Source organism: Octopus bimaculoides, chromosome 4, assembly GCF_001194135.2.
Source record: "Octopus bimaculoides isolate UCB-OBI-ISO-001 chromosome 4, ASM119413v2, whole genome shotgun sequence".
In the NCBI taxonomy this organism is placed as follows: Eukaryota; Metazoa; Mollusca; class Cephalopoda; order Octopoda; family Octopodidae; genus Octopus; species Octopus bimaculoides.
The window spans coordinates 59,364,582-59,382,941 of record NC_068984.1 but is presented as its reverse complement, the minus strand read 5'-3'; the positions used below and the strand labels follow the sequence as shown (position 1 = coordinate 59,382,941).

The 18,360-nt window shown below is 35.3% G+C and overlaps 2 protein-coding genes across 5 annotated transcripts in view; one reads left to right on the top strand and one right to left on the bottom strand.

Annotated features, from left to right (window-relative positions):
• Positions 1-210: 210 nt before the first annotated feature.
• Positions 211-13,793, top strand: LOC106881801 (ribonucleoside-diphosphate reductase small chain). Of its 2 annotated transcripts, none has more exons than XM_014932313.2 (8): positions 211-488; positions 4,040-4,096; positions 8,151-8,177; positions 8,967-9,236; positions 10,890-11,023; positions 11,709-11,934; positions 12,852-13,070; positions 13,526-13,793. In XM_014932313.2, the coding sequence occupies exons 1-8, from the start codon at positions 438-440 to the stop codon at positions 13,673-13,675; spliced, it is 1,134 nt and encodes a 377-aa protein (XP_014787799.1). In that variant the 5' UTR covers positions 211-437; the 3' UTR covers positions 13,676-13,793. The 2 variants fall into 2 exon arrangements, with proteins under 2 accessions (XP_014787799.1, XP_014787800.1); XM_014932314.2 differs by lacking the exon at positions 211-488 and adding an exon at positions 2,681-2,821.
• A 1,080-nt stretch (positions 13,794-14,873) lies between these two features.
• Positions 14,874-18,360, bottom strand: part of LOC106881798 (regulator of MON1-CCZ1 complex) — a 96,720-nt gene continuing 93,233 nt past the window's right edge. For all 3 annotated transcript variants that reach the window (XM_014932308.2, XM_014932309.2, XM_052967120.1), the window contains 2 exons: positions 16,292-16,446; positions 14,874-15,165 (listed from right to left, as the gene is read on the bottom strand). In XM_014932308.2, the coding sequence (XP_014787794.1) occupies positions 15,086-15,165; positions 16,292-16,446 (235 nt within the window). In that variant the 3' untranslated portion in view covers positions 14,874-15,085. The remainder of the gene's footprint in view (positions 15,166-16,291; positions 16,447-18,360) is intronic.

Here is an 18,360-nt window from a genome sequence, read left to right as displayed (position 1 = left end):
AACTAAATCTTAATTTTTTTTGTGTTTACTATTATTATTATTATTATTATTAATATTTAATGGGTAATTTTCCATCCTGTTTATAAAGGATATTGTTTATTTTTTTGCGAGTTGTTTATTAAGTGCTGGCATCTCCTCTCCGATTGGGTGCTTCTTAAATTTAGGCGCCGAATCGCCAGTAACCGCGGTTATATTAAATCGCTAAGTGTTACCGACCTCGCATTTTCTCTCTAGCCGTCTAATATCACTGATCATTCACTTAGCTCACTTCTCTGTTATTTTCCAATCCCCTTCACTTATTTCGGCATTTTAATCTTTCTCTTTATTTTTGATAATTCGAATATCTATCACGAAATCACTTTTAAATTTCATTATCCATTCCAATTTCTCTAATTATCTGTATATTTTTTCCGTATTGCCGTTTCTCTACCATCACAATGAGCTTAGAACCTGTCCTTTGCAAGATGAGCATAAACGACGAGAACCAGGTATATATTATTTTATTTTTAATTTAGTATATTTCCTATTCTGCATTTTCAATTGTTTCTCTTTTTCTTTTTACAGGTTCACAGTTCTGGGTTTTTTTTATATCTTAGGAAAAATAGTGTTGAGTTGGAGGATTTTAGAGGAAACCTGAAATTTGTAATCAACTTATATAATTTCCTTTTAAATTAAGTAGATAATTTCAAGCTTCTTGTGGAATCGAGGCAAGACCTGCAGTTACAAAATAAAACATATAAGAGCACATAAAGGCTTGCAGGAAATGGTTTCAACGGAGTTCTTGTTTTAAGCACCCTATATAAACCCTCATAACTTATTTATTTTTTGGTATTTTCCGAAAATTTTTGCGAATTTGTGTTCTAGCAAGAAATTTGGATTGTCCATATTTTAAACTGATTTAAAAAAAAAAGAAAACAGCGGTGGGGTGGGGGAATCTAAATAATTAAAAAATAGAAAATCTGTAGCAATCGTATGAATTCCCGTGTTAGATACATTCGCAAAAGTCTTCTGAAAATTCCAAAAAATAAAAAAGTTGAGGTTATATAAGGTGCTCAAACCAGAATTCCGCCAAATGGTTTCCCTCCAAAAGTCAACAAGTAACTAACGATCAAGAATTTCTTCACATCACACTTTCTGGTTCTCAAATTATTTATCCGATATACTTTCTGAATCAATTTTCATTAAGGCAAGCATTTTGACTTAAACAGATAACGATTTACGGCGGGAAAATTCGTTTCTTTCCTCTCCAGCTCTAAAGTATTTTTCGGATTCCTAATCCCTTCTTTTGTTCTTTATTAAAATTATTGCAGTTGAATTTGTCAAGCTAAAATTATCTCGTATATGATCTATATAATGCTTGAAGCCCGAACTCCTTTAATTCTTAGAACCTATGTAAAGAACCTGCAATTTTCATGTAGAAGTTACATTTAAGAATTACTTTTAAAATATTCGATTTAATTGTAACCTGATACTACTTGTAATTTTTTGAGTATTTGATTTTGTAAGTTTATACTCGAGCACTCCGGATCGAACTACATAAAAATGCGATGCTATCTATCTTGAACAAAAACTGATATTTCCCGAATTTTGTTTTTTCTAGTCTTAAACCTAGCAGTACTAATCTTTGATTAACTAGAAAAGGCCACATCTCCCAAATTCTAGATATGCAGAATCCCGCGTATCTTCTGCGATTTTGTTAATGCATATTTTTTTAATGAAATTTTACTGAGATCACTTTCGAAGGTATAGATTAAGATGTATCGATATAATTTTTTGTCTTAACTAAGAAAAGCTCATGCTTTGATTTTTTTTTTTTTTAAATTTTTTTTTTTTAACATTCAATGACTTGCTAATGATCATTTCCTTATACAATTAAGCAAAGTTCAGCTTACTATAATACAAATGGAAAGGTGTATTTTGTACCCCGCATTATAAAAGATTTCTTAATTCAACATAATCGGAATTCACACCTTGGAAAAACTTATCTGGAAAATTTCAATAAAATATAAAATTAGGAAAAAGCTGAAGAAAATCTAGAGCGGGTCCTCAAATTGGATATATATTAACGGCGGTGCATCAGCATGGCCGCAGCTCTGAGCTGAAGCTATGTATTAAAAAAATACCAGATTCCATCGTAGTGTTTTAAGCACTAGTTTAGTGTCTTCCGGCACTATCATGCTATTAGCTGTCAGAAGTGAAAGTGCTCACTGCTATTGAAGTATCTGTCTGTCTGCCTGCATGCCTGTTGCTGGCCTGTCGATTCTTTGGCTACTGACAGCTAATACCATGACTGGCCGGAGCGAGCTATATGTCTGTCTGTCTCTCTCTATCTATCTATCTATCTATTACTCGAAAGTTATTGGAACAAATTTGACACCTATATCCATGCGTTTGAAAACACAGAGTATAAGGGTACTCGCGTCCGCGCTAGCTAGTCGTGAGTGGTCGATCCTATTATTTTTAAACTTCAAACTTCATTTGTTTTCTATTTTGATAAATTCTCTCTGTTGAAAATTATATTTTTATATTTTAAATAATTTGCAATTTCAGGAAATGTTTTTATATTAAATTTGTGTTTTCTACTCACGACTAGCTAGCGCGGACGCGCGAACTTTCGAGTGATAGATAGATAGAGAGAGACAGACAGACATATAGCTCGCTCCGGCCAGTCATGGTATTAGCTGTCAGTAGCCAAAGAATCGACAGGCCAGCAACAGGCATGCAGGCAGACAGACAGATACTTCACTAGCAGGCAGTGAGCACTTTCACTTCTGACAGCTAATAAGCATGACTGAAATTTTGCAACGATGCGTTTTCGAAGGTTTAAAATAAGATTATATTTATCTTTTACTTGTTTGTTATTAGACCAGTCATGTTGGGGCACCGTCTTTAACTTTTTTAGTCGACTGAATCGACCCCAGTACCTTTTTTTAAAAAAGCCTGGTAACTTATTCTATCGGACATTTTACCGAACAGCTAATTTACAGGGGACGTAAACACCAACACCGGTTGTCAAACAGCGGGCGCGAACACAATAGACTTTCAGTTTTCGTCTACCACTCGAGGCTATACTATAAGATATTTACCGAAGGTGCCACGTAGTGGGATTAAACCCAGAACTATATGGTTGGGAAGCAAGCTTCTCACCACACAACCACGCCTGATAAAATTAAAAAAGAAAATTCGAAGTCCTTACTTTAGCCATTCAATAACTTATTCTTCACCGTCGCACAGTATTCTGATTAATATTCATTTTCAATAATTTCAGTAAAGAAATTCGAAATTTTGTTTAGCCTACAAAGATTGCCCCAAACCATTCACTAATAACCTCATTAACGAAGTGCCTTTCCGACTTGCGATCAGTATTCTGAATATCTTGTGTAAAGATCACCAACAAATTGAGTGTTTTCAAAGATAGCTTAGAAGTCCTTTGTTATTGGTACACGACGTTATTCACACGCAACCTTCCCTCATGACAGGTAAAGAGGCTAGGGTGAATGACGTCTTTGCATACCGACCAATATCGAAGAATCGCCAGTACTTTCGAAAAATTTATTGGAAAAAATTTGCCAGCATAATCGTAGTTCAGTTCTATATTTGAGAGATGAGGAATTATGTAAATTTACATTTGACGGATGTTTGTCCTCGTTTGTTAACACAACCAAGATGAGGACAAATATCCGTCAAATGTAAATAATCGTAGTTGTTGCACATGATATGCGAAATTTCATAAACGATATGTTATTTTAGCTCATATGCCTCTTGTCGCCCTTGGTTAGCAATCTGAATTTAACAAAAACCTCATCTTACTTGCCTAATACGTAGAAGCGAGAGTAAAAATTTTAAATGTAGTAGAAAGCGCCTTTGAATTTTTAGAATCGGTTGGTTATTGGACATAAGTCATGTGATGCTCAAAGCTGAAATAGTCGATTCGGCTTTTATAGAGATCAGTCGGCGTGTTCTGTCCGGACATATTTTCTCAAGTTCATTTATCTTTTGCACCGCTTGGAGTTGATGACATATCTCTTCTCATTTCCAGTTGCCCATGCATCGTTCACCTTCCAAAAGAAAAGTGCTCGGAGAAAGTCAACAGCAGGTAATTAACCATAAAAATTTTTTTTTTTGAATATACATCCTTTTAAGATGTCGAACTATGGCATCCTTTTATACATTCAACGTATTTCGTGATTGCATGACTAAATAACTACTACAAACTTGTGTATTACACATTTAAAATTCCTCTTGGAAATAAATTTTCGAATGTTCTAGAATTTTTCTCAAGTGGTGACCTGTTTTCTGATTTTTATGTTTGTATTTATACAATTACATAACAATTTCGTTAAAATTGTCATTTTCGAATGACGAAGTCTTTATTACCATGATTATATAAGTAGTTATATCTGCACGCGCGTGTGTATATATTCTTTATTTTACTTGTTTGTCATTTGACTGCGGCCATGCTGGAGCACCGCCTTAAAGGGTTTTTTGGTCGAAATCAAACCCATGACTTACTCTTTGTAAGCCTCGTACTTATTCTATTGGTCATTTTTGCCGAACCACTAAATTACGGGGACGTAAACACACCAACATCGGTTATCAAGCGATGGTGGGGAGATGTGCTTCTTTCACTTTTTCGTCTACCCGATCCACTCAAGGCTTTGGTTAGCTGGAAGTTATAGAAGACACTTGCCCAAGGTACTATGCAGTGGGATTAAAATAAAAAAAAATTTGGCATCACTCGAAAACGTTTTTGGTAGAGACTATAAACGGATGGTGACGAAGCACCCCATACAACCCCAGCTTCTTATTTTGGGGGGATTTTCAGAAAATGTTTGCGTATTTGTATTCTACACATGGGAATTCATACGACTGAAATTATTTTTACCAGTTCAAAATAGAGTGAATTTTTTGCTTAAATCTCAGCAGTAGACCATTGTCAGTGACAAACGAGGAGAGTATCTGGTGGTCGTGAGATGGGCTAAAAATAACAACTAAATAGTCCTCTAGTGTAATGATCACCAACAAATCGAGTGTTTTCAAAGGTACCTTGGCAGTCCTTCGTTATTGGTACACAACGTTATTCACACGTTACCTTCCCTCATGACAGATAAAGAAGCTAGGCTGAAGAGGGCATTTGGCGGGGGCGGGGGGAGCTTTTGTGTGTAGTGCACAAATTCACAGAAAATTTCTGAAATTATCAAGCAATAAAAGTAATGAGGGGTGTGATTAAAGTAGAATTCCGCCCAGATATTGTTTTCATATTTTTCTGTCTTATCTCGCCGACGACAGGATACCTAGCTTATGAATTCTTTACTCAAATGTCCTGAGCTGGCAGAAGCGTCAGCACGCCAGGCGAAATGCTGGAAAGACTTTTCTCCCAATTTTGTTTATTTTGGTAATTTTTTTTTTGCTCATCCCCGTTTTCGAATACGGAGGTTCCGGAAAATTCCTAGGCACTGTCATGGTATTAGCTGTCAGAATTGAAAGTAGAACTGACAAGGAACATTACTGCTGGTTTGAGTTGATTCTTTGGCTACTGACTAGCCGGAGCTTTCTGTCTGTCTGTCTGTCTATTTCACTATCTCTCTCTCTATATCTATCTATCTATCTATCTATCTATCACTCGTTCACCTCTGTTTGTGTCCGTAGAATTTATCAAATTAGAAAACGCAAATTTAATATAAAAATATATTTTCTGAAATTGCAAATTATTTAAAATATAAAAATATAATTTTCAACAGAGAATTTATCAAAATAGAAAACAAATGAAGTTTGAAGTTTAAAAATAATAGGATCGACCACTCACGACTAGCTAGCGCGGACGCGCGACTGCGCGTTCGGGATCACTCTGCTTTAGTAGTACCCTTATACTCTGTGTGTTTTCAAACGCATTGATATAGGTGTCAAATTTGTTCCAATAACTTTCGAGTGATAGATAGAAAGAGAGAGAGACAGACAGATAGCTCGCTCCGGCTCGTCATGGTATTAGCTGTCAGTAGCCAAAGAATCAACTCAAACCAGCAGTAACGTTCCTTGTCAGATTTTTCTACTTTCACTTCTGACAGCTAATACCATGACAGCATTGTGAAATTTTCCCCCCAATTTCTTCAATTTTGACTTTTTTCTCCAACCGTAACCATAAGTACAGAAATGTTTTGAAATTTACTTTTGGTGAAGGAGGGAGTTCGACACTACTGCCCTCTTTTTAGTTTCTTATCTCGATATTGGTTCATCTGGGATCTTAGGTAGCAAGAGGTCAAGTTGTTTCTTGAAAACATCTACCCTCACTCCATGGAGAGCCGTGAGATGTTTTGGTAAGGCGTTATAACTGTTGGCCTTCGGATCCCAAGCTATTGCAGTATATGGTTCTCACCTTAGATGGGACAGCTGGTTCCTTTGGAACAGTGCAGTGACGTCCAATTTGGGGTCTGGTATAACTCAATTCCATTTTGGTGCCTGCCCCTCCAGTATCTTTAACACCTATCACTGCATACCTCTCCTGTCTTTACTCCAAGGAGTAGTCGTAGCTCTCTCAGTAGCTCAGCTGTTGTTCTATTGATGCAATCTTCCTTGTGTAAGGTTGCTGAACTGCCTCCAGTTCTGCTATTAATTTGACACTAGGGTGACCACAGTGGAGAGCAGTAGTCTAAACTGCCGAGGACAGATACTCCATAGGACCAGCATGGTTTTTGGTTTGTAATACACATTGCTTGATTACATGTCACTAAGTCTCTCCGGTAGTTATGCGTTGTTGGGACGTTATGAGGCCCCTGATGTTCAGCAAGAATATTAATGTGACCTGTAGAGTGTTGGTAGTGGCCACTGGTCTGATATATGCAGAGGTGGCCATCCTGGATCCTTTGTTGTCTGAGGTGGTTGTGAATACTGGTATGTGTTCCTTTCACAAGATGTCTGAAGCCAGGTCAGCTGCCTTACAACAGTCTTTTGTGCAACCTCCCAAAAAAGCCTGTTCAGCAGCAGCTGTCTGCACTGAATCCACAGTTTTCTTCCTGGGAGCAGTGTGTGCACCATCCACATATTTCCATTGTATCTTTGTGACCTGACTGTATTGTTGGAGGCTGTTCTTCCTGGTCTTCAGGCGAGTGGAACGAGTACTGCAAATCTGCTGCCTGTCCCAAGGTCAGCAGGTACCCTTTACATTTAACTTGCAGACTGGTTTGGTTTCCTTTTTTACCAGTCATTGCCTTTGTAGGTTCTATATGATTTTCCTTGTAAACCCATCTTGGGCCCACATCCATTCTCAGCTTGCTGGTATGCATGTGTTTGTGCATATGCGATTCCTACACTCTAGATTAAACAGGTACATATAAAGTGTCAGACAGTTTTATCTAGCTCTGGGAAATTTATGATGCTGAAGAGTTTAAATTCCTGTCTTTTGTGAAACAAATGAAGCAGGTAAGAACGAACCCTAGCCGCTTGGACATACATGCAAAATAATGCACACGAGAACACACCTTCACTCTCACATTCAAAAAAGCTGTATGCATATGTATTTATGTATGTACTTGTATATGAAAGATAATGGGTGTATGTGTGTGTGACTAACTACAAATACAGCTGAACACAGTGCATCCATACACACAGACGTATACCCACTATCTTTCATATACACACATCTTTCACTTTCTCCTGTCACTTCAAAGCAAATGTCGCCTTTCATGTCATGAAAACAAAATTAAACAAGCACTCAGCACAAACCTCTGCCAAGGCAACACCAAAGTCCTCTCAATGAAAAATATCCTTATCCGGTACCGGATCAATCCCAAAATCTAATCAGTTCATGCCAGTCACAAGGCCAAACATCCCTGAAAGTTTCATCTGAATCCATCCAGTAGTGTTTGAGAAATCTTGTCCACAGACAAACAAACATGACTGAAAACAATACCTCTGCCTTTGCTGAGGCAAGGTGGAGGTATTAAATTTTTTACAGAACTTAATGAACGGTCCAGCTGATCGAGTTTGACATTTATGCTGCTAATGCCGAAAAAATGCCATAGAAATTGGAGTCCATCGGTAAAAAACGGTCAAGAACCATTGCTCTGTACTAGCTGATGCATTTGTATTACAGTTGTAGAAATCTATTAATTTGTGACTTCTGTAATTTTTTTTCTTTTTTTTTTTCTTTTCAGAATATTATTCCTCTTCCTCAAGAGCAGGTAATGTTACAATTTCAAAATTTTATTGGTGAATCATGAATTATCATTAAGAATTTGTTAGAACAAGAACATTAGTAGTGGGATGTCTTAGTTAATATGAAATTAGGTTCACTGAACTTCTTACCTAGTGCAGTTAGTGGTTGCTCATTTTAATTAGGATTTTTTTTTTACTTTTAACATGTCTATATTCTATAACAGTTTTCAAGATGGGTTGATGATAGTTATATTTGGGGCAGGTGAGTTAACTGGGGTGGCTCCAGGGCTTTTTTCTATAGTTCGTATTGTCATTGCTGCTTTTACTTTGAGTGTGCATGCGTGTGTGGCAGTTGCAGTGTGAGCCATCAGAATGATGAATAAGCTCTATTCCTCTCAGATTCTTGCTTGATTTCATCGAAAGGCTGCACTATAGGCAGTAGTAATAGTCATTGTTAGAAGAATTGCTTGAGGGACTGGTTTTTAAGTTCAGTCTTCACATCTGTATGGACAGATTGGTAGATAAACACTGAAGAGTAAAATGCCAGCCAGCTCAATATAGTTTGTCACAAAATAACTGTATTATGGCTGCTAAGTTATCTGAGGAACATGTGACTTGAGTGTGTTTACATGTTATTTCTACAGGTTCTCTTGAAGAAAATGTTACAAATTCATATATCTATCTGTTAATTTGGTGTTAATCACTTGTTTACGGATATTTCCAGTTAGGTTAAATCAACTTGCATTGGTATGGAATTACAATGCAATTATCTGAAATTCATATTTTGAATATTTTTATTTTTTTGTTCATTTTAGATCTACAAGAAGGATGAGAAAATGACTAAGAAAGTTGAGGTAGAGCCCCTGTTACAAGAAAGCTCAAACCGTTTTGTAATGTTTCCTATTCAATATCAAGACATATGGAGCATGTATAAGAAAGCTGTTGCTTCTTTCTGGACTGTGGAAGAGGTTGATTTATCAAAGGATTTGGGCCACTGGGAAAAATTGAAAACTGATGAACAGCATTTCATTTCTCATGTCTTGGCTTTTTTTGCTGCAAGTGATGGAATTGTTAATGAAAACTTGGTAAGATATTCTTCATTCTGTCCTGGAGAGCATTGTTTTTGATCATATTGCATGATCTTGTATTGTGAATTTGTTAGATCTTGAAGTGGTTTAATCATCATTGCTCTTGGTGCCATGAAATGGATGATATATTTTTAAAGTCCTTAACTTTTTAAATCGTATACAAAAGAGGTAAAAAAAGAAAAAAAAGTCACGATTTGAGACTTCTAATTTCAACATTTATGCTATTTTACTCATTGTTAAATTTCTATTGAAATGCACTGCGTTTCTTTCAATTAATTGGGAAAATAATGAATATCTAGTTTTAATTTAAATGAATTTAAAATAGGAAGTTTTTACCATAGAATCAGATATGGTCTTCTATTGCAATGGGTTGTGCAAAAGTCAGTTGCTCAGCACACCTATGTAATCAGGTCTTTAGCTGTAAGCCGCAAGAATAATGTATGCTTTTCATAAATATCTATTTGTTCCTGCAGAAAACTTAACTATTCTCTGGTTTCAATTTTGGGTTCTGAGACATAATTCTTTCAATAAATTTTTTTTTTTCTGCAATCGTTTATGTTAAATAAATTTCTGATTTGTTTGGTAAGTTGTGTACAAAATTGTTAAAATGCTGCTCAGTCTGATTAATGTATTGGGTTGTCGGGAAAGTTTGCCGATTTTCCAAAAGGTTCTTACTCAACTCATGTGGTACCCAAACATCGTAGCAATTTGTGTACCCAAGCTTTACCAGGTGCTCATCAACGACGGATTTTGATAGGTTGAGGCTTTCTGCCAAATCTCTGGTTGTGCAATGTGGGTTATTCTCAATGACTTGATTTGGTCATCATCTGTAGTGGATGGTGTTTGATTGCTCTTTATCAATAAGGCTATAATCTCCAGCTCGGAACCTTGTGAAGCACTTTCGTACAGTTCTTTTGGATAAAGAAACATCACTGTAAACTGTGCATATTTCTTTGGTTGCTTTGAGGCATTTTTTTCCTTTATGGAAAAAGAAAAGTGCTGAAAATGAACTTTATCTTCCATTTTAAAGGGTTACAGAGTTAACATGGGTTATAGGAACATAAACCTTCTTCCACAAAAAGATAGCTTAAACTGTGCTCTAAATGAAGGTATAGTCAAATCCTATTTTATGGACTCAACCATGTTCTAAAATAAGTCGAAAGGTAAGCTACTATAAATTGGCACAAACTTTCTGGACAACCTAATACATTAACCTTAGGCTTACATTGTCACCAACGAAGCTAAGGTGGTTATATCAGAAAGGTTGATCAGTAAATGAAAACAAAAGGATGCTAATTGGTGCCATGTAGCATGGATAAAGTTAGATTTTCTGTATAGCCTAAGTATAGGCCATTTCTTTTTTTTTAAAGACAAATATGCAATTTTTATAAAAGACAAATAAGCTGTTTCTCTGGGCATTTCACTTAATGTGAGCCAAATGTTGTTACACCTGATTTTTCCTTTCTACAAAGTTAGTGATAGTTGGTCATGGGTTAAAGATGGGCTGCTTGTTAGCTGGTGACCTTTGATTGTGGTAGTTGCTGTGCTGGAGTGATAGTGATAAAAATATGTAATTTACATCTTCATTTTAACATTTTGAAAAAAAATTGCTCTAATATTTTTTTCTTCTTTTCTGAACCCTTTTCATAGGTTGAACGGTTCTATCAGGAAATCCAGGTCTCTGAAGCACGTTCATTTTACGCATTCCAAATTGCTATTGAAAATATTCATTCTGAAATGTACAGTCTCCTTATTGATACATACATTAAAGATTTTAAACAGAGGTATGTGTGAGTTATGCTTTTCTCCATTTTATACTGGAATTGCTTATCGCTTGCAAGGCAAATTCAGGTACTTATAGTTAGTGGCATGTATCATTACATTTACTAAAGTAGGAAAGAAATTCTGTTTTTCAAAAGGCATTTAAACAATTATGTAATAATTCAGTCACTTATATCTCAAAGCCCCTCCATTTTTGCACTTAGTCTAGTATTTTATTTTATTGAAGTGCTGTGTCTGTCTTAGTGAAAAGTGGCATTACTATATTACAAGGCATTTTTGTTGCACTGATTTGTAGTTGATTCTGCAGTTTTCTGCTTATCAAATCTCACTCATGCACTGGTCAGATTTACTTAAGGCTCACAGTGAGATTGGACCTGTGGTCATGTCATTGTTCAGCTTTTTTGACCAGATAGTAAAGTCTACATCCCAGTTGTTTTACTTGTTCATAGATTTTTTATAGAAACCTGCTCATTGTTTGAAATTATAGTAAGAATTATCAATATTTACTGACATAACACAATGTATGCATACAGTATGTTACACTGCTCTTGCATGAGGTACACTAAGGAAATTTTAGAAAGTGGGGGCCATTGCTGGTTTGCTTTGTTCATAGGTTAGGGGTTCAAATAACTATTAGTATGTTTTCATGTCCAAGTATTTATACTTTTGTTTTGCCTTTCAAAATAGGGATTATTTGTTCAATGCCATAGAGACAATGCCATGCATTAAAAAGAAAGCTGATTGGGCTTTGAAATGGATTTCTGACAAGGTCCCATATTCAGAGCGTGTTGTTGCTTTTGCTGGGGTAGAAGGAATCTTTTTCTCTGGTTCTTTTGCTGCTATTTTCTGGTTAAAGAAGCGTGGTATCATGCCTGGTTTGACATTCAGCAATGAATTAATCAGCAGAGATGAGGTAAGTTTTATTTTGATTGCAAGATAATTCATTCTCTGATTATATTATAGGCTAAATGATAATAGTAAGAATTTAGGGAAAATGAAATTTCTGATGGTATTTCTTTTTGTATCCTATTGAAAAGTTTTGCAACATAGTTTAAAATTCACAGATGTTAAAGAAAAAAAGCAAGTTACATCTTAGTATTTTTAAATATTCTAACTGGCCAGATCCAGCCTCTTATACCCTACTATGTCATCGTAAAAATAAACAATCACCTAGACGTCTCAAAGCTGTGACCTAATGCATGATTAATTCCAAACAATGTGAATAAATTACATTTGACAGATGTGAGTCCATCATAACTATATCTTTTACAGTGAAAATATTAGTTTTTAAATTAGGTGATGCTGATAATGAATCCAATCAGTGCACTGGACTTGATTTTGCAGAATGTGTGACATTTATGTACATAGGCAAGCATATGAATATGATGTATACACATAGACTTAATACACGCATTTAAGCCAGTTAATTAATGAAGCATGTACACAAATCTTTTTTGACACTATAATTTTAGTTATATTGAATAACTTAATCTAACATGAATCCATGCGGAGGCCTGCTAGCAATCGCATCTCTTAAATTACTCCTACTGGACATACTGGATGTTCTTTACACTGAAATGACTTTCATCATGAATAATTAATTCGTTTTATTGGCCACAAGGGCTTAATATCAATCAAAAACATGTAAGGACAAAGACTGGACGGCGGTTACAAAAGGTTTTATCAGTGTCTAGGCTAAGCAACATTGTCAAAGGGGGATAATCCAATGCTAAAACGTAACATTACTGAGCTGTGTACAACTTAATCCAGTTGCCTAATAAACTTTTTTTCCCCCTTGTAAATGTTTAATCTTTTATTCTATATTTTTAGGGTCTCCACACAGACTTTGCTTGCCTTATGTTCAAACACTTAGCTAATCCACCATCACAAGAGAGAGTTTATGAGATCATCAGTGATGCTGTTAAGATTGAGCAGGAATTTCTTACGGAAGCTCTTCCCTGTAATTTAATTGGTATGAATTGTGAATTAATGAAACTTTACATTGAATTTGTCGCAGACAGACTTCTTGTTGAACTCAATTGTCAGAAGGTAAGCTGCTTCTCCCCCTCCTAAAATTTTTTTTTTTTTTTTTTTTCAGTTTGAACATCAATGTTATAGTGCAACAGGTTTTCTATCATAACTAGAACATTCCATCTTAACCCTTTCATTACCAACCTGGCTCTGAGTACAAATGTCTTGTTTGCATAAGTTTTGAATTAAAAAATCTTCCACCAAACCGTAGTCACAGTTTATGTTCCTAAATTCTTTCTTATATAGTAACTGAAAGAAACAGCATCTCAAAATAAATACAGTAACGAAAGGGTTAACTGGGTCTTGTCAAATTTGTACTTGATTATGGATGGTTATTGCAAGAGCAAATGGGGTGATGTAGATAAAGAATCGGATCTAAGGTCAACATTTTACCAAATGTTAATGTGTTTATATTTTGAGTAAAAACCTCCGTGGGCACAATTTTAATGTGGGATTTACATTTGTCTTTGCAGATTTACAACTCTGAGAATCCATTTGATTTTATGGAACACATCTCATTGGAAGGAAAGACTAATTTCTTTGAGAAGAGAGTTGGTGAATATCAAAAAATGGGCGTCATGTCTGGATCCAACCACACATTCACACTTGATGCTGATTTCTAAAATATCTGGACCTTTTCTAATTTATTTTTCAATAGTGTACATGAACTGAAAGATTTACTTGAGTGTATGGTTACGAGACCAGTGAAAGTAATGTAAATAAAAAAAATTGTAAAAAGAGTTCAAATGTTTTTTTTATTATTTCTGGGTCTGATACTCATGATGCCAATATAAATATACATAACTGGAAACTGCTAGCTCTTAACACTTCACTCAATCTTACATCAACACATCACCACTATCTGTCTTTACTTTCAGCTAACTTTTTAACCACATAAATATTCCTTCCCTACCACACATTTTTCTCATTCTTTGCCTCTTCCTTTATTTAGACTTCCTATCTTCTTCACTCCTCTTTCAGTTCTCAAACTAACGTATAATAGGCAAATGAACAAGCAGATTATTATAGAGTTTTAACACTTTAAATCCTGAAGTTTCTATCATAAAACCAAGGGTGGTTTTGAGCAGGTTGTGAAACTGGAATTTGTAGCAACTGATGAACAGAATACTCCGGAATGCCTTACATATTTCTTTCATTGGAGCTGAATGAGCCAAGTAAGTGAACAGTTGTCACTCAACTGTCTAGATATAGCAGCCAAAATTCTCATAGCATCTTTGACACAGTTGCTATGCAATCATAAGACCTGATAGAAAATTACCTAAATATTTAAAATACACTGCTTTTGTATCGATTTTTCAAAAGGGATTCAGTAAAATAATTGTCATTGTTAGACTGGTATTTGGAGTAAACTAATACAAAAATGTAGTTTAGGTGTACATGTGTGACATAGCTAGATGTATTGAGAAAAGTATAAGAGCAGATGTATGGAAGCGATAAGACTGCTAGGTTGATCATGTAGATGGATGCTAACAATTCTGTAAAGTGCCATTGACTCAATGGCAAGAGCTAATGGAAGGAGATAGGAAAACATTGGAGGAAGGATGACCTCAATGCTGAACCTTTCCAAAGGATGGGTGTGCTGGTGTCACATAAGTGCCTGGGCCAGTGACGCTCAAAGCACCCACCACACACTGAAGTGGTTGCTGTTAGGAAGAGCATCCAACCATCTAAACCAAATCAGATTGGACTTGGACCAGAGCTGCACCATCAGGCCAACATTGAAAATGGATGAAGTTCGTATGGGAATCAGGTTATAACTACTGTAATCTTAAAACTTGGGAATGAACCAAGACACAACAGTTTGTTTTAAATATTTATTTCACTGTACATTTTTCAATCATGTCTGTTCGTGGCAGGTTACAAACTTAGAAAGGATAACTTCAAAAAGTGAACAGCCTGTATCCAGTAGATAAGATGACAAAAGAGAATTAATACATGAAGATTGATATCCAAATCTAATAAACCATGCCTAGTTTCTTTTTAGATGGGTAAAAGACTTTTTCTTCTGGAAGTTAACTGGACTGGACATCACCCAAAGCTTCTGTGCCAAATAATGACTCAAAATGATGGACATAATGCTCACAATGTTCTCCTGAAACAAAAAAAAAGCTTTTAAATGATTTTGGCTTAATTTCCATTTTATAATCATAGGTAAAAAGTAAACTACTTTTCTCCACAAAATTACAGATAGTAAATCTTAAGCAGGCTGCAGTACAAAATGACCATCATTATTGAAAAAGAGGAAAACCTTGAAAACTGAAGTTTAGCAATTACTGTATAGAGCTGTAGTGTATGTTGCTAATGTGAAAATCCAGTTTTAGAACTAAAGATTAAGTTTAAATATTGGTTTCACATTTTGGCACAAGGCCAGCAATTTGTGTTATATCAACCCCTGGTGGAATTTAAACCCAGAATGTATCGAGACAAAATGCTAAGCATTTTTGCCCAGTGTGCTTAATAATTCTACCAGCTTGCTGCCCTACTGAGTTTAAATATTACAAGAGCCAGTGTGTTGAGAGAAGCTCCATTGTTATATTACGTAATGGCAGGAAAAAAATTTGGTAAATGGAAACTGCAGAAACTTGTCATGTAGATATTCTCAAAGATGTTAAATGACAGTAAACTGAAAATATTCTCAAAGCAAAGGTGGATCCTTTCAGTTATCACAGATTTCATACTTCAATTTTGTTCCAATTGCTTTCAAATTTGGCATACTGGTTTGGTTTTGTATACTAATTATGAAAAAGAAATACATATTTGCCACAAATTAAATAAATATATTGCTTTTAAAATTTGCAAATTTTGGGCAATTTTAGCCAATCAAAAACCATTATACATGACTAAATCTCACATTAATGTCTGTTTCCATAGTGACAAAAATGGTGTACTTGCATGACTGACTAAAAAAAATTTTCACTTAATATTAAAATTTCCAACTTTAAGCACATCTAGAAAAGATCTGCTAAGTCTTTCTCGGTATCTCTTATAAGTTACAAATAATCCTTTTTTTTTCACTTGCCATCAGAGTTGCAGTGTACCAATGATTACTAAGCTCTGATCAATGACAACTGTTCAACTATGATTTTAAAATTAAGTGATTATCTGAAAGATGTTTATTTAAAACAAATATGCCTAAAATACTAAGTAATGGTTAAAGATAGGCTTGAATGTTAATCAGAATATTATCGTAATTTGTTCATTGACTTTTTGCTACATACCTGATGGGAATTTTGGTGAACCTCGAAGGCGAATATTTCGCTGCTCAAAGAATTTGAACACTGTATAAAAAAGCATTTGGTCATCGCAGTTGAGAGCAGCTTCAAGGAATTTGCGAGCAGACACTGTATCAATAATAGCAATACTGCGAATGAATCTATAAAAGAAAATATAATCCATCAGAAGTAACCTAGTATAGGCAGGAGTTGGATCACCACTGAAGAATTTATCATAGTGTGTGTATATACACACACACACACATATATAGCAGATTAGCTTTGCAGGATGTTCTACAATCCAATGAAACACTGCTGTTTCATCCTCTTTATACCAACTCACCTGAAACCTCCACAAGTTCTATGATAGCTTCCATTTTGAAGTATTTATAATTTTACAAAAATCCTTTTGATAAACTGCTCCAAACAATGGTTTCATGTGCAACTAAATGGAAAGACAATAAGCTGTTCTAAATCCTTAAGCATTGTATTTCATTAGAAGTATAATAATAAAGGGTTAATATGGTTTAGAGGAAATCTTGATATCTATTTACAACTAAGTGTATTGAGCCAGTAAAGTCAAGTCTTTACTATGGATGTAACAGTTTGAATGATTAATGAAATCTTCCATTGGTAGTGAAGAGACCTAAAGTTGATAGCTAATGGATATTACAACAATTATATTGGTTGTAATTCATGCTTTTCACTTGTAACATCTTCATATTTTGATAGCCTTAAAAAGTTTAATTAGAAGGAATATTTTTTAAACCCTAGTATTTATTCCATCTATCTCTTTTGCTGAACTGCTAAGTTACAGGGATGTAAGCGCACCAACCTTGGTTGTCAAGCAGAGGTAGGGAACAGACACAAACACATACATATGTGACAGGCTTCTTTCAGTTTGTCTACCAAATCCACTCACAAGGCTTATAATAGAAGACACTTGCCCAATGTGCCATGCAGTGGGATTGAAACCAGAAATGTGGTTGGGAAGCAAGCGTCTTACCACATAGCCATGCTGGTGCCTAAATCTAAAGATTGTATAAACATTTTTCAATCGTCTGAAAAATTATAAACTTATTCCATACAAGCCATTACTGCCTGTCTTTTGAAATAACAGTGATTTATAAACTGAGCCCAAGCCACACATTTTGGATGAGTGAGTTGATTTAATCAGAAGTAATGATGATGATAAAATCTAAATTTGATCCCAAACCACAATATTTTGCAGAAGTGTAGACCTGTTAAGCTAAGTGAGATCATAGTTGTGGCTGGTGTCAGGTCAATGGCACATAAAAAACACCCACTACACTCAGAGTTGTTGGTGTTAGGAAGGGCATCCAACTGCAGAAACCTTGCCAAATCAGATTGGAAACTGGTGCAGCTCCCTGGCTTACCAGTTTTCAGTCAAACTGTCCAACCCATGCCAGCATGGAAAATGGACATTACACAATTATTATTATCATCATCATCATTAAAACAGTCAGCTGGCTAAATCATTAGCATGCTGGACAAAGTGCTTTGCAATATTTCCCCATCCTTACTCTGGCTACTCATTGATTTTCCCATCCTTTTAACCTAAAATCCTCTTCTCAAACAATTCCATTTTAACTTGTAGTGATAGTACCCTGACGTTTGGTGTATTGACTAATATATCACAAGATTTGATATTATCCCCTCAAATTCTTCCTGGATGGTGGACTGATAAAGTTGGTGAAGTGCTGAGTACAATTTGTACAAGAATCAACCTAGACTTTTTATACTGGGTCATCCCATAAATAATGCGGTTTTTTCAATTGCATGAACTAAAAGTTGGATAAACTACCTGCATCAACTTGCTATAAAAGCAGGTGGTAATTTTACTTTGTACTTATTAATAGTGCAAGTTTTGAAGAGTGCAGTTCGATTTTAACAGTTATTTTTTCAAAGTTATGATGGAAGTGACAAAGGAGAATATTCAGCATATTTTGATTTACAAGTTCAATAAAGGCAACAATGCAACGGAAAGTGCAAGGAATATTAATGCAGTATATGGGGATTGGACAATAAGTGTAAGCCAGTGTCAAGTGGTTCCA

Excerpts from the sequence above, each read along its gene's own strand:
- LOC106881801 (XM_014932313.2), top strand. The coding sequence starts at position 438 with ATGAGCTTAGAACCTGTCCTTTGCAAGATGAGCATAAACGACGAGAAC. Across the intron at positions 11,935-12,851 it reads AATTAATCAGCAGAGATGAG|GGTCTCCACACAGACTTTGC; the intron begins GTAAGTTTTATT and ends CTATATTTTTAG. Across the intron at positions 13,071-13,525 it reads TTGAACTCAATTGTCAGAAG|ATTTACAACTCTGAGAATCC; the intron begins GTAAGCTGCTTC and ends TTGTCTTTGCAG.